This window comes from Heterocephalus glaber, unplaced genomic scaffold, assembly GCF_053883595.1.
Source record: "Heterocephalus glaber isolate CG9 unplaced genomic scaffold, H.glaber_assembly_v1.0 deba00001447, whole genome shotgun sequence".
Lineage (NCBI taxonomy): Eukaryota > Metazoa > Chordata > Mammalia > Rodentia > Bathyergidae > Heterocephalus > Heterocephalus glaber.
In genome coordinates, this window is record NW_028258299.1 from 1,736,791 (window position 1) to 1,751,082 (window position 14,292).

Consider the following 14,292-nt stretch of genomic DNA (forward strand, 5'->3'; position numbering starts at 1 on the left):
CGGGTGGAGGCAGAGTCTCAGGGCAGTGTCCCCTGCCACTGTCGGGGTCCACACTCTCCACCAGCCGACCCACCAGTCAGAGACGCGCCCATTCGATAAACGCCATGCTCCGTGGCCTCCCATGACCCCTCCCGCATTGAGGCTGGCTGGGGCTGGGTGGGGGAGCTCGCCCTCTGCCCAGGCTGCCCCACACCACCCTGGCCCCTCCCTCCGGGCCCTGCTTCACACCCACAGGCCCCAGCACCGGCCACCTGCTGGGTCTGGGGCATCGAAGCTGTGTTCTGCGGGTCACTCGCCTGGGCAGCCTCAGCATTCCCCCGTACAGGCCTGGAGACCAGGAGACACCCTGGCGCCACCAGAGCACCTGTCTTGCCTCCCTGGTTGAGCGTAGATTCCTGTCCAAGGGCCCCCTGCCCACTGGCCAGGGAGGAACCCACAGAGTCCACGAAAACAGCACAGACACGGCCACGAGGAAGCTGCCTGCTCCTTTAACCCACGGCATCACGCAGATCCTGAGCTGCCTGCCAGGCTTCTGGGCCCGGCTGACCCGAGTCTGGGATTCCTCGAGGGGCCGTTTCCAGCTGACCTGGGCTGCAGCAGCACTGCCCATAAATACGGCCAGGCTCACTTTCAGCTGGACAGGCGGCCAGCTGCAGCAGTCCAGGCCTGGCACCGGAGAGCCTGCCCCACCCCACCCTGTACCGCCCCTTCCAGTCCCGATCCAGTGCCGGGCTAAGCCAAGCTTCCTCAGCACAGCCCGAGGGCACCCAGTGTGGGCAGTGCCGCCCAGGCCTGTCCACTCCCAAGGTTCCTCCCAGCAGCGGGCCCTGGCAGCCCAAGAGGCCATGCAGCTGTCCACATCGTTCCAGAGAGGACCGGGCCTGGGGTCCTGGTTCACATGTCCTCAGCTGTCACCACAGGCCTGGGTCCCTCGGTGGCACCTGGTGGCAGGGCATCGTGCCAGGGGGCTCCTGAGCTAGTGCTTGGTTTCCCTCCTGCTGAGCTGGGGCGCTGTGCTGTTGGAGGCTGGCTGAGTCCCTGGGGCCCAGGCAAGAAGGTCAATGCAGGGCGACCAGCCGTGGGACACCGCCCCTGCCCTTCAGCGTCAAGCCCCTGGGGACAGCCACCAGCCTCCTCCCCAGCATGTCCAGCCCCATGCCTGAGGTCCAGGGCAGCAAGACACCCAGAACCATGCAGGGCCTCCCTTTGACTGGCCCTCCCGGCAAGCCCATGGCGGGTTCGCCCGCCCCTTACCTGTGTCCTGGGCTGGGGACAAGGGCATGGGGACCTGGGGCGGCCCACCTGCAGGGGACAGAGCCGTCATACTGGGAGCAAAGTCTGACCCCACTCAGGCCTGCAGGCACCTTTGCCATCTCCTCACGCCTATGCCCTTCCCTGGAAGGCAGTTCCCAGCTAGGAGGTAGGGCTTAGCGGCTGGAAAGGGGGGCCCAGGCCTCCGAACACCCCGAAGCCCCGCCCACTGGCCCAGCTTCAGAGCACGCGCAGTCAAGGCTTCGCCCCCCCCCGCCGCCCTAGGGTGCGCTACCACACCTGACCACTGGGTGCCACTGTGGGCAGTGTAATGCGTCCAAGCTCCACCCAGCTTGCTGCCGTCTCGCCCCCACCCTCACCCCGCTTAGGGCTCTTCACGGTTTGGAAGCAAGTGTCCCTGGGCCGGCTCAAAACAACACCCGCGTACACGTCCAGCTCACATCCGCCTAGACCGGCCGGCACAGCCTCTGAGCCCGTCCTCCTCTGTCCTCCTCTGTCCTCCCACCCCACGGGAGCTGCGGAGCCCAGGGGAAACCAGCCTGAGCTCCACTGCAGGTGGGGGCTCTTCCCACCGCGCCCCAGGGGCTGGAGAACCACCCGGCTCTGTGGGCGCCACGGGCGGGCGTGGGCACGTGGGGAGCACATACTCCTAGGACATGCACTGGCGCACGCGCAGGCGGCGGGAGGTCCACAGCTGCCCACCGTGAGATCACCCGACCCTGCCCACGGGGCTGGGGCTGTCTGTGGGCTCCCGCTGGGGTGCGCGGCCCACCTGGGCAACTGCCTGGGGCCTGACCGGGCTGCGTCAGTGGCATCAGGGCCCCTGCCCACAGCGAGGCTGCTGCTGGGAGGCTCTCACCCTGCCAGCCGTGTGGATGCTGGGCACTGGGCAGGGAGGGCTGGTTCTCTCTGGCTGGCCCAGTGAAGCCCACCCAGTGGTGTTGGGTGATGGATGGGCCCTCACCGGGTCCTGCCCCTCCCCCGGAGGCCTGACTCACCTTCCTGGCACGTGGGCCCCATGTAGCCGTCCACGCAGTGGCACTGCCCACTCACGGGGTCGCAGTCAGCTCCACCCTGGCAGTCACAGCGCAGGGCACAGCTGGGCCCGAAGTGGTTCCCTCTGCAAACTGCAGGGCGGGAGGTGGTGGGAGAGGTCTGAGCACCGCCCCGCCTGCTCAGCTGCAGGGCACAGAGTGGGGAGGGCGGGAGCAGCCCCCATGTGGCCCCCAAGCCGAGCCGAGTGCAGCTTTGTGGCTGCGAGCTCCTGCCAGGGCGGGGCCAGCCCCAGGCGCACCCAGTCATGCCTGGAGCTGCCCAGGCCTGCTGGGCAGAGGGCCTCAGGGCTTGACAGGCCCGGAGCCTCAGGGTCAGGTGTGCAGCCCACCCAGCAGCCATCTTCTTGTGGGCCCTGCGTTGGCAGTGCCCACCCACGGTGGCAGGGCAGGGACATCCAGCCTCTCCACTGGGGCTCCTCCGAGATCGAGGCCCAGCCTCCAAAGGGCCCCGGGCCCCAGAGAGCATGGGTCCCAGGGCCCTGGACCCCGGGGCACGGTGTCCAGCTGGGCCACAGGCGGTGCTCGACCCACACAGCCCACACTCGTCCCCGAGGGCGCCCGCGGGATGTCACACTCACTCAGGTCACACGTGGCTCCCGTGCGCCCCGGCGGGCAGAGGCAGAGGCCGCTGGTGGGGTCGCAGGGCACCCCCTCACCGCAGTCACAGTGCTGGCGGCAGCCCTCCCCGAAGGAGCCTGGCTCGCACCCTGGTGGGGGCAGTGGACTCAGCATCCGCGCTGTGGGGCCCCAGGCTGGCAGGGACCGGCAGGGACAGCGCAGGGCACTCACCGTCCGCGCAGAGCTGTCCTTGGAGGCCCGCGGGACAGAGGCACTGGCCACTGACGGGGTCGCAGGAGGCTCCCCGCTGGCACTCACAGGCCCGCTCGCAGCCCAGGCCGTGGAAGCCGGGGGGACAGGCTGGGGGGGGGACCCTGGTTAGAGCAGCCGAGGGCAGCAGGCAGCAGGACTCTCCAGTTTGCCCAGGGCGAGCAAAGGATGACAACGCGGGATCGAGAGAAGCCCCTTGCGCTGGCCCCCTTTGACCCCAGTTCGTGGTCCCCATCGTGGCCCCCAGCATCCTATGGGGGCTTCTGGGAAGAGGAGGGGCATCCGGCCACATGATAGACAGGCTCCAGGCCTTCCCACGTGACCCCATGTAGGGGCCTCTGGGCTCGAAGCCCCAGCCTTGAGGACTCAGCCCTTCTTGAGGGGCCCCCATGGGCCAGGACCAGGAAAGTGCCCGTGGCTGAGGTGGAGTCAGGGCCCACGGGGCGGGGGGCGGGGCACAGCCCACGACTCACGGTGCTCGCAGGCAGGGCCATAGAAGCCCGGGCTGCAGCGGCAGGCGCCCGTGGTGGGCTCACAGGTACCGTTGTTGTGACAGGCGCACTCCAGGCGGCAGGCGGCCCCATAGCGCCCCGGGGGACAGGCTGGGGGCACAGGGAGGTCGGCCCTCAGCACTGCTGACCCAGCACTGCCCCTCCTGCCTGGCACATGGGCACTGCAGCCACGCACCCTGCTCACAGTGTGGCCCCGTCCAGCCCAGGCCGCAGGAGCAGCTGCCCGTGGCAGCGTGGCACAGGCCTCCGTTCCTGCAGGCGCACTGGTGCTCGCAGCCCATGCCGAACCAGCCCGGGGCGCAGCCTGCGGGCAGAAGACGGGCACTGCTCGGGGCTGAGGCCAGGGCTGGCACTCTCGGGGGTCACAGCCCCACACACCCTGATTTCGTCCCAGAGCCACCTGGCAATACTTGAGGCCACAGCCCCCAGGGCCATGCGAAGCTGCCCAGCCCACAGAGAGGGGTCGGGAGGCTTCCTGGAGGGGTGGCGCCCTGCACAGCCCCCCAGCGTGGGAGCCAGGCCCACACCCGGACTGAGCAGCGGCGTGGTTGCCCGTAGAGGTGGCCCCTGGTGGCCCCTGTGTAACCTGACAGTGGCCGGTGTCCTTCCTGGATGTGGTACGGGCCCAGGCCATGCCTGACCCTTAGCCACACAGGTTCCAGGGGCCCAGGCGGCACTGCAGGTGCTTGAGATGAGGGTGCCAGCTCCTCAGGACCGAGGAGGGGCCAGCCAGGTCTGCTGCCATGGCCTGGGCACTGGGTAGGTCACTGCCCCGAGCTATAGCCACCGAACCTGCGTCCACCCAGTTCTCTGCCATGGCTTGTCTCCAGCCCCTCTGCCTGACTCCAATCTCAGACAGAAAACAGCCACCTGCCCTGGGTCAGAACCCCAGGGGTACAGACAGGTCACCGGGCAGAGGCAGGCCTGGAGGTGCGGGACAATCTCCACCCCGCCGGACAGCGCTGTCCACACAGCCTGGAGCGGCCTCATAGCCCGGGTCCCCCGGGGAACCCACAGTGGCCTGGTGTGGACGTGTCACCTGGGGACAGCTCTTCCTGTCGCCGAGTGATGTCGGCAAAGCGCCCACGCACCCCGCCCGGCACCCTGGCAGGCACCCACCGTCCTCACAGTGGACGCCGGTCCTCCCGGGAGGGCAGGCACAGGTGCCGGTCACGGGCTCACAGGCTGCCCCCTGTCCACATCTGCACACGCGGGCACAGTCGGGGCCGAAGCGGCCCTGTGGACAGGCTGTGGGGAGGGGACAGGATAGGACGGGACAGGGCCAGGGGACCTGTATCTGCCCCGACAAGGTGGAGCTTCGCGCTCCGGCCCCTCTCCCTCCACCTGCTCGCTCTGCGGGGACCCCGTGCCCCCTTCCAAGCTCTGCAGCCCAGACGGGGAGCCCCACAGGGTTCAGGACAAAGGTCCCAGGAGGACACAGCCTGGGGATTCCGGTCACACTGACTGCAGGGCCTGTCCCTCCCTGCTCAGTTCAGCCCAGAGCCAGGCCCAGGAAGAGGGGGACAAAGGACCAGGGACGGGCAGGCAGGGTGGGAGGAGGAGCCCCGCAGGCCACCCGCCACTCACAGAGGCTGCAGTCAGGCCCGAGGAAGCCGGCGGGGCAGTGGCAGGCCCCTGTGGCCACATCGCAGGAGCCCCGGTTGAGGCACCTGCATAGCTGCTCGCAGCCCGGCCCGTAGCGCCCCGGCGGGCATCCTGTGTGGAGAGGGGCCGCCGGTCTGCATCCCGCCTTCCAGTCCCGTGGCCCTCCGGGGGGACTGGGGACCTGGGCAGCACTCACGTTCCAGGCAGGCGGGGCCGTGGTAGCCGGCAGCACAGGTGCAGGCCCCCGTGGCCGGGTGGCAGATCCAGTTCTGGCCCGGACACTGGCACAGCTGCCCACAGCCCTCTCCGAAGGTGCCAGGAGGGCAGGCTGGAGCGGGTGGGCGGTCAGTCCGAGCCAGCCGCAGGGACAGGCAGCCACCCGCCCACAGCCTGCCCTGCGCCTACCCTGCTCGCAGCGAGGCCCGGTGAGGCCAGGCGGACAGCGGCAGGCCCCCGTGACGTGGTGGCAGGAGGCCCCCGGCGGGCAGCGGCAGCGCCGGGCACAGGCATCTCCAAACCAGCCTCGCTGGCAGGCTGTGGGCAGAGGGTGAGGGCTGGGAGGACTCGGGGACCCCAGCCTGCTATGAGGTGACCTCTCCGGCCCGGGGGCGTCCCGGGGACTACGGGGCTGGGCTCACCATCCTCGCACCGTGAGCCCCTCCACCCGGGGGGACAGTGGCAGGCCCCCGTGACATGGTGGCATGTGGCTCCCCGCCGGCAGGCACAGTGCTCCTCGCAGTGGGTCCCAAAGGTGCCCTCGGCACAGGCTGCCAAACGAACAAGACCAACAGGAGGGCTGTATCGGGGGCCTCGGGGCCCTGGCCGTGGGGTACAGGGAGGGGGAGGGAGGACTCAGGGTCCAGGCCTCTGCCAGGCTTCCCCAGGCCTGCGCTGGGCATCCTGCGCTGCCCCAGAGGGGCTGGCGTCCTGGGGAGAGGTGGGGAGCAGGAGGCCCGTGAGCCTGGGGCTGAGGACGAACCCTGCACTGTCCAACCTGACGCCGCTCGTCAGACTGGATGGCTGGGGCTGGCTGGAGGGAAGGGCCTCGGGCACAGGGGCCCCGGCGGACGCAGGCTTCAGACCGAGCCAAAAATGACCCTCTCCAGAGTCCTCCTGCCTCTGCACCTCACCACCGCCCTCCGGGGCAGAGATGCAGCCCACCAGGCCGGCCTCCTGGGTGCAGGTGCTGCCCAGGGGCCCGGCAGCTCGGGGAGCACGACCCCACCTCCCACCCAACAAGTGAGCACCCAGGCCCCTCACTCACGGCTCTGGCACTTGTCCCCGGTCCAGCCAGCCGGGCACAGGCAGCGGCCCGTGTGCGGGTCACAGAGGCCCCCATGGAGGCAGCTGCAGCTCAGCCGGCAGCCGGCCCCGTAGAATCCCGGGAGGCACTCTGCAGGGACAGGGCCGGGTGAGCATCCGCGCCCTGGCCCAGGCCCTGTCTGTGACCCGGGCGGCCCAAGCCCTGTGCCCTCGGGGACCGACCTTGGAAGGCAGCCGCCCCGCCCCTGGCAGTGCACCTGGGCCACCGGCCCTCACCGTCCTCACAGGCCAGCCCGGTCCAGCCCTCCGGGCACGCACAGCGGCCGGTGGCAGCGTCACAGCTCCCTTTGTTCCGGCAGAGGCAGAAGTGCTGACAATTCTGGCCGTATAGGCCGGCAGGGCAGGCTGGGCCGGAGGGAGCAGCCTGCGACATCTGCAGGGCCCTGGGCTCTGTAGCCCAGCCCCCCACAAAGCCCAGCACCAGCTTTGGGGTTGGGGACTTTGCCTGGGCTGCTCCACGGTGGCCGAGCCCAGGCCCACCCTGGACCCACCAACCCTGACGGCCAGGGTCCTGTCCGAAGCACCCCTCCCGCCTCCCCCAGGGGTCCCAGCACCTCCCACTGGCTGTTCCACCCCACGCTCAGGTGACTGCACAGGCGCCCAGCGAGAGGCAGGGCTTACCCTGAAGACAGGCAGGCCCCATCCAGCCAGGTGCACAGTGGCACTGCCCATGGACAGGGTCACAGGAGGCCCCGTTGGAGCAGGCGCAGGCCTGGCTACAGTTGAGGCCGTAGGTGAGGACTGGGCAGGCTGCAAGGGAGGGGCGGTCAGAGGCAGGGGTTCCTGGAGGAGCTGCAGCAGGCAGTCTCAGGCAGCTGGGGCCACTCCCCTCCCTCGCCCGGGCCACCCTCTTGGCAGAGCAGGCACACAAAAGGACAGACACTCAAGTCTTCATGGACCAAACTCTGCCCTGGAACACCCAGGATGGCCCACGGGTGTGTCTCCTGCAGCGGCCCCAACCCTCACGCACTCTGGGCACAGCGGGGTCCCCAGCGGCCGGCTGGGCAGACGCAGGAGCCCGTCACAGCATCGCAGGCGGCCCCGGCAGAGCAGTCGCAGGCGCGGTGGCAGTCCACTCCGAAGAAGCCGGCCGGGCAGGCTGTGGGCGAGGGTGGGGTGACAAGGCGCCCAGGGCGGGGCCCCACCCGCATCCCGGGCCGGCCCTGCCTACCCAGCTCACAGAAGCTGCCCCTCCAGCCGGGCGGGCAGGTGCAGGCCCCACTGACGTGGTCACAAGCCGCCCCGTGCTCACACTGGCATCGCCGCCCACAGCTGGGCCCGAAGTAGCCCTGGGGACACTCTGAGACCCATGGCCCGGCCCACTGTCAGCCAGGGCCTGGGCCTGACCAGGGCCTGACAACGGGGAGCAGGGCCTGGATCACGAAGGAGACCCTCCTTGTCTATGTAACCCCAGCCAGGGCTCTGTGAGAGCCCCAGGCGTCACCTCTGGGAGCTGGGACCCCCTACCCTAGCTTGGGGGTACGGTCCAGTGCCGTGTCCTCCCCTCCCAAGCCCAGGCGGGGTGGGACAGGCCACACCTCTCCCGCCTGCTGTCCAGGTGGCCCCATGTGACAGCCGGTGGGTGGGCACCAGGCAAGTGTGTGCGTGCGTGTGAGCACCATGGAGACAGGTGTGTGCAGAGGCTGTGCACACATGTGTGCCCAGGCACGGGCACGCCTTGTGCACACGGGGCAGGGGTGGCACGGCCCAGGGCCGGACTCACGCTGCTCACACCAAGGGCCCTTGTAGCCAGCCTCGCACAGGCATAGCCCACTGGTGGCGTCACAGCTCCCGTGGCCTGCGCTGCAGTTGCAGGGGTGGCTGCAGTCGGGTCCCCAGTGCCCACTGTCACAGGCTGCAACAGAGCCAGGCGGAGCTATGGAGCCCAGGCCAGGGTGTGGGGGCACTCAGGGCAGGGCTACGAGGGCCCCGTACCTCTCTGGCAGCTGAGGCCGGTCCACCCGGGGGCACAGCTGCATTGTCCAGTTGCTGGGTGGCAGTGCCCATCATTGGCACAAGAGCACCTCATCTGGCAGCTAGGCCCAAACCAGCCTGCTGGACAAGCTGTGGGCAAGAAGGGCTGAGCACTACAGGCCAGCACGGCCTGTTCGCCTCCAGCCACAGGGGAGGCCGGGTCGGAGCCGCACTCACCATCCTGGCAGCGGCGGCCGACAAAGCCGGGGAGACACAGGCAGGCTCCGGTCTCGGGGTCACAGCGGCCACCATGGTCACACACGGGGCAGATCTCCTGGCAGCCCAGCCCCCAGTGGCCCTCAGGACAGCCTAGCCCCCAGAGCCAGTCAGTCTCCCCACTGGCCAGGGTGGACGTGTCTAAAAACGCATGCCTGGCACAGCACCAAACCCCTGTGCCACACCCAGGAGGGGATCTGTGATTCCCATCAGGATGCCCTGGGCACCTTCTGGCACTTCGGGGTGTCCACCCTCAGGAGAGAAGCCCCAGCCCCAGGGACGGCCCAACGGAGTCTGCGGAGGCACGAGAGGATCCCGTGCAGGGAGCCGGGAGCCCAGGGGGAGGGGAGGCCCAGCCAGACGTCCCTCCTGTGCTGGAGTCGGGTCCAGTGTGAGCTCTCAAAGCTGTGCAGAAGGGTCCGGAACCCAGTGCCAGGGCCAGGGCTCCCCACATGTGGCCCAGGCTGCAGTACCCAGACAGTCCAGGCAGCCCCCTGAAGTCACGTGGCCAGGGAGGAGGGGTCGTGCCAGGTCCTGACGCCACTCACCTGCCCCACAGTCCTCCCCGGTCTTCCCTGGCGGGCACAGGCACTGGCCCGTGACCCGGTGGCAGGGGGCCTGCCCACAGGAGCAGGACCCGGAGCAGTTCCCGCCAAATGTCCCCGCCGGGCACTCTGCGGAGGAAGCAGGAGGGGCCTCAGCCAAGGCGGGTGGGGCTGCCCTGAGGGGAGCCACCTGGCAACCATGCTCTGGGCCTGGGCATGGCTCCGGCTCCAAGGGGACCCAAACGGACCACCAGGACGGTGGGTGTGAGAGGCAGGGCAAGGCGCAGGTGGGCAGCGCAGCCTCTCCCAGCTCCACGGCCACCCAGCACCCTGGAGAGCTCCCGGCTTCCCTCAGCCCCGTCCTGGTCTTCCACAGCGGCCTCCAAGGGTGAGGCCAGTGCCCCTCAACCAGGGGGTGCAAGTCCAGGCGCCCCAGGTGTGGCCCGAGGTCCTGGACAGGCCTCCCCCAGGGCAGGGACCCTTCGGTCACTGTGCCCAGGGCAGCCTGAGACGGCCGGCTGGAGCGTGCTCGGCCCCCTCTGCCCAGGCTGGGTGGCGCTGGTGTGGGGAGGGAAGGGGTCTCGGCTCCTGCAACCCCTCGCCAGCCCTGATGGCCGTGCGGGTCACACTGCAGGCCCTCGGTGCCTGTCCACCTGAGCCAGCGGTGTAGACAGCAGGGGCCATGCCCAGGTGGCCACCTGAGGGCCTCTTCCTCCTGCAGGGGCCCCGCCCACCCGCTGTCTCCTCTCTGGTTTGAGGCTGAGCGGGGAGGGCTAAGCGTCTCCACCCCCAGCTCCACGCATCCACCAGGGACGCCCCACACTGCGTGGATTGTCAGGGTTGCTGCCAGTGCAGGCTGAGGGACCCCGGCCACTTTCTCCAGGCAGGTGGAGCCACAGCACCCCCAAAGGTAGTGTGCAAGGCAGCCAGGACTCCCAGGGACCCCAAGGACCGGTGTCAGGGGTGCATCAGGCTCCTCTGTTCCTGGGCCCCAGTCCGGGGTCCACCCCTCGCCGTGCCGCACTCCCGGGGCCCACCCTGACCTTGGGGTGCCGGGCCAGCCCCTCACCTTGGACACAGTCGGGCCCCTGGTAGCCCGGGGGACACTGGTCCTGACACTCGCCGCTCACGGGGTCGCAGGCCACTCCCGGCAGGCAGGTGCACATGCGCTGGCACCCGGGCCCGAAGAAGCCTGGCTCGCACTCTGCGAGTGAGGCGGGCATGAGGGCCAGCTGGGCACCGCGCCCTGCCCACCCACACTGCCACGCACCTGCCTGGCACCGGTCGCCCCGAAAGCCGGCCTTGCAGAAGCAGCTGCCATCCCTCCGGTCGCAGGACTGGGTGTGGGGCTGCTCGCAGCGGCACTCCTCTGAGCAGCCCGGCCCAAAGGCCCAGGACGGGCAGGCTGCACCCAGAGCGGTGAGCGACGGCCGCCCGCAGGCCCGCCCACCCTGCTCCGTGGGCCAGGGTCACGGCAACAGCCCCTGCATTGCGCCCCTCCTGGGCACGCTCTGGGGGCCAGGGCACCTTGCCCCACCCCGAGCGAGGCTGATGGCTGTGCTCCCCAAGCCTTCCCGCCTCACCCTGCTCCCCAAGGGGAAACCCCAGTGTCCTCCTCTCCGAACGCCCCGCACCAGTGGTGTGAGGAGCCATCTCTATCCGCCTCCTCTGCCCAGCCTCCCACTCCCCTCCCCATGACTGCAGCCCCCAGAAACGGGTGACCTGGAGGGGGCATGGGGCCATGAGCCCCAAGGCTCGGGGGCCTGCTCCACCCCACTACCCACCACCTCCCAGTCAGGGCTGGGGACCGGACGCCCCAGAGGCCTACACCATCGCTGGAGACAGGGCTTGGGCCAAGTCCCAGCCCCGACTGCGGGCATGAAGTACAGAGCAGGCCGGGGTGCACCCAGCACAGTCAGGACCGCTGCACCCCCCCACTTAGACACCGAGGAGCAGCGGACTCACCGAGATGGCAGAAGCGGCCGTAGAGCCCTGGGTCGCAGAGGCAGGCCCCGTAGAGGCGGTGGCAGCGGCCCCGGTTGGCACAGTGGCATTTCTTGCGACAGTGTTTGCCATAGAAGCCCTTGGGGCAACCTGGGGGAGGGGCCTGGTGAGACCGGAGGAGACGGACCGCCCACCATGCGCAGCACGGCGCCAGGAGCAGGCCCTCGGGCCCCGAGCCTCCTGAACTCAGGCTGGCCACAGCAGACTGGCACACACTGGAGAGGCACACAGAGCTCCCGGCCAGGGCCCCAACATCTGACCACACTGGGGAACCCTGACCTGCACCCCACAGTGGTCTCCAAGCTCGATTTTCCCACCTGAAAGCAGGAAGCCCACAGGCCCGGATGGCCAGGCCCTGGGCTGAGCCTCAGGAGGCCCGGGGCAGTGCGGTCCTCCCCAAATGCGGCCTTCTGTCCCTGCCCTGCCCTGTCCCCCTCCTGCTCTTGGGGCTGTACCAGGAACCCCAAAGCAATGTCCCTGTCCTAATCCCCAGCCCTTCAGACAAGGTCATCGCGCATGGCCAGGTGGATCCCAAATAGCACCAGACACCGAGGAAGGAAGTCAGACACAGCGAGGGTGGCAGAGGCTCAGCCGGCTGTGTACAGCCGCAGGCAGACGCTGGAGCAACATCACCACCGGGCAGGGGTGCCCAGTGCCTGCAATCAGCCTGCTGGGGAGTCTGGTGAGCTGAGATCCATCGGGGGAGCCCAGGCGCCAGACGCAGACCCTGCAGTGCCCGATATCCCTCGTCCACACAACCTGCCACAGCCATGGCTCTGCCGGGCAGGCTTCTCACCTGGCACAGGGTGGCGGGAGATGGTGAGGGGACGCCACAGGGACGCTGGCCACGGGGAGGAGTTGGGGAGCCACGGCTGCCTGGGGGTTGTGCCACCCGGACAGCTCCCCCGGCCACCCTAGGCCCTGGGAGCCCACTGCACCCTCTCCTCACTGCAGCGAGGGTCTCATGCACTGGCCACTCCTCCAGCCAGAGGGCAACTGTTATCCAAGGCTCAGCACGTCAGGTTTCCACCTCCTAGAGCTGAGTCCCGGAAAACAACCCTGGAGGACCCACGCCAGTCCCGCTGAAGGGCCTCTCCTGCTCCGTGTGAGTGGGTACTGGGGACACTGGGCGGGCACAGGGGACGCTGCCCATCCTCTCCTCCCCAGGGTGATTCCTTCCAACTGCCACACGCACCGTCCTCACAGTGGGCCCCGCTGACGCCCGGGGGGCAGCGGCAGGTCCCGGTCACCGGGTCGCAGGTCCCACCGTTCTGGCAGCTGCAGGGGGAGCTGCAGTTCTTCCCGAAGGTGTCTGGCGGACAAGCTGCAGGGGTGACAGGGACTGTCGGGAGCAGGTCTACATGATTTGGGGGAGAGACCATTTCATAATTAAACCGTGATTAGGACCCAGTTCTGCCTGCAGGCCAGCCACAGCACGTCCAGATCCAACTGTTTTCACCTCCAGTCACACCTAAAACCTCAATGGTCCCGTGATGCTCTAGGGCAGGACCACACCACCGGGAGACATCCTGGGAGGAACCAAATCTTCCTCTGCATAGTTCCCCACGGTTCTAGATCATCGGTGAGCCCTCTGAGTCATCTGCTACTTTTGTTTCTCCAGATGTTCTGAATAAAGGTGTGGCAAGCTCCAGGTCTGGGGTCTTGGCCACCCAGAGCGGCACTGATCAGGCCAAAGCTCAGCTTCTTGTCCAAGTCACATTTCTGACTATATATTAATTAATTCACCTTGTGCTGTCCTGCCTTGCAGGAGACTAGGACTTACTGCAGAGGTTCTAGTAACGTCCCCTTTCCCTGTTCCCTACAAGGGACCGCCAGGGTCACCAGCCGGCAGGACCCACGCAGAAGTGACAAACAATGATGACACCTGGGCCCCAGGACCCCAGCCACGTCTGTGACAGACATCACTAACCAATCGCCACATCCTGCCTTCCGCTTTTAAGCAGGTGGCCAGCTGCTCCTCCCAGCTGCCCTCAGAAGTACTGTGGCACCCAACTGCCCAGCCGCTGTAGAGGCCCCTGCCGTCCATGCTTGTTGCTGCTGGGCCTGCCTCAGGCTGACCTCAGCTTGCCTTTTCCCCAGGAATCCCACCAACCAGAACTGAGCCCAGCGCAGGTGGACAGCCAGGCGACAGCCAGGGGACAGCCAGGGGACAGCTGTCGTTCGCTGGCCAGCAGGGGCCACCCTGACCTGGCTGCTCACAAGTCCCAGGACTCAGGCCCCGCCCAGTGCCCCGGCCCGGGGGCCAACCCCAGCCAGGCCTCACTCTCATTGCAGACGAGCCCGGTCCAGCCTTCCGGGCAGTCGCAGCCCTCTAGGCCTGGAAGGCAGGTCCCGCCGTTCCTGCAGTCGTCACAGGTCAAGCTGCAGTCGTGGCCGAAGGAGTCATCCAAGCAGACTGAGGGCAGATGGGGAGGGGCAGCAGATCAGAAACCAGCCTCGGGGCCCGGGGCCAGGGAAGAGGACACAAGGGACATCCTCAGGGCTGAGGCTTAGGAGGGTGGAGTGGAAGCGGGATCTGGATGCCGGGGCCAGGAAGAGCCCCAACCCAGAAAAGGGGCCTGAGCCAGTCAGGTGCTCGCTGTGTGAGCTGCTCAGCCTCTCTGGCCCAAGGCCACAGGGTGGTCAGCAGCCTGGCTTGCGCAGAGCCTGGGCTGGGCCCACCACTCACCAAACTTCTCTGTGAGCGTGAATTCTCCCCTCAACTCTGCCTCCTCCTCGGCCCCAGGGTCCGCCGGGAAGAGCTGCGGTAGCTCGTCCTGCAGCACCGCGATGTGGGGCAGGGGCCGCTCAAAGGGCAGCTGCCCGTCCGGATCCACCACAGTCTCCTCCAGAGCTGTGAGGGACAAAGAGCCCTCAGCCCTGGCTTCTGCTCTCCCCAGGCCAGGCAGGAGCTGGACCTCTCCATAACAATGCCCTGGGGACACTCGTGGGACAGCT

The 14,292-nt window shown here is 68.4% G+C and overlaps 1 protein-coding gene across 10 annotated transcripts in view; it reads right to left on the minus strand.

The window, feature by feature from the left end:
* Positions 1–466: 466 nt before the first annotated feature.
* The window catches only part of Megf6 (multiple EGF like domains 6), a 79,824-nt gene continuing 65,998 nt past the window's right edge, over positions 467–14,292 (minus strand). For 4 of the 10 annotated variants that reach the window (XR_015452443.1, XR_015452438.1, XR_015452442.1 and 1 more), the window contains 27 exons: positions 14,024–14,188; positions 13,619–13,750; positions 12,530–12,658; positions 11,296–11,424; positions 10,601–10,735; positions 10,400–10,534; positions 9,334–9,459; positions 8,747–8,878; positions 8,531–8,659; positions 8,319–8,450; positions 7,767–7,895; positions 7,566–7,694; positions 7,217–7,345; positions 6,812–6,940; positions 6,537–6,665; positions 5,911–6,039; positions 5,678–5,806; positions 5,469–5,600; positions 5,255–5,383; positions 4,787–4,915; positions 3,843–3,971; positions 3,629–3,757; positions 3,117–3,245; positions 2,906–3,034; positions 2,271–2,399; positions 1,255–1,787; positions 467–1,038 (listed from right to left, as the gene is read on the minus strand). Coding sequence is in view for 3 of the 10 variants with exons in the window: in XM_087214364.1 (XP_087070490.1) it covers positions 977–1,038; positions 1,255–1,302; positions 2,271–2,399; positions 2,906–3,034; positions 3,117–3,245; positions 3,629–3,757; positions 3,843–3,971; positions 4,787–4,915; positions 5,255–5,383; positions 5,469–5,600; positions 5,678–5,806; positions 5,911–6,039; positions 6,537–6,665; positions 6,812–6,940; positions 7,217–7,345; positions 7,566–7,895; positions 8,319–8,450; positions 8,531–8,659; positions 8,747–8,878; positions 9,334–9,459; positions 10,400–10,534; positions 10,601–10,735; positions 11,296–11,424; positions 12,530–12,658; positions 13,619–13,750; positions 14,024–14,188 (3,464 nt within the window). In the remaining 7 variants the exon portion in view is untranslated. Of the gene's footprint in view, positions 1,039–1,254; positions 1,788–2,270; positions 2,400–2,905; positions 3,035–3,116; positions 3,246–3,628; positions 3,758–3,842; positions 3,972–4,786; positions 4,916–5,254; positions 5,384–5,468; positions 5,601–5,677; positions 5,807–5,910; positions 6,040–6,536; positions 6,666–6,811; positions 6,941–7,216; positions 7,346–7,565; positions 7,896–8,318; positions 8,451–8,530; positions 8,660–8,746; positions 8,879–9,333; positions 9,460–10,399; positions 10,535–10,600; positions 10,736–11,295; positions 11,425–12,529; positions 12,659–13,618; positions 13,751–14,023; positions 14,189–14,292 lie in introns of all 10 variants that reach the window. The other 6 variants (XR_015452440.1, XR_015452439.1, XM_087214365.1 and 3 more) reach the window with 6 other exon arrangements.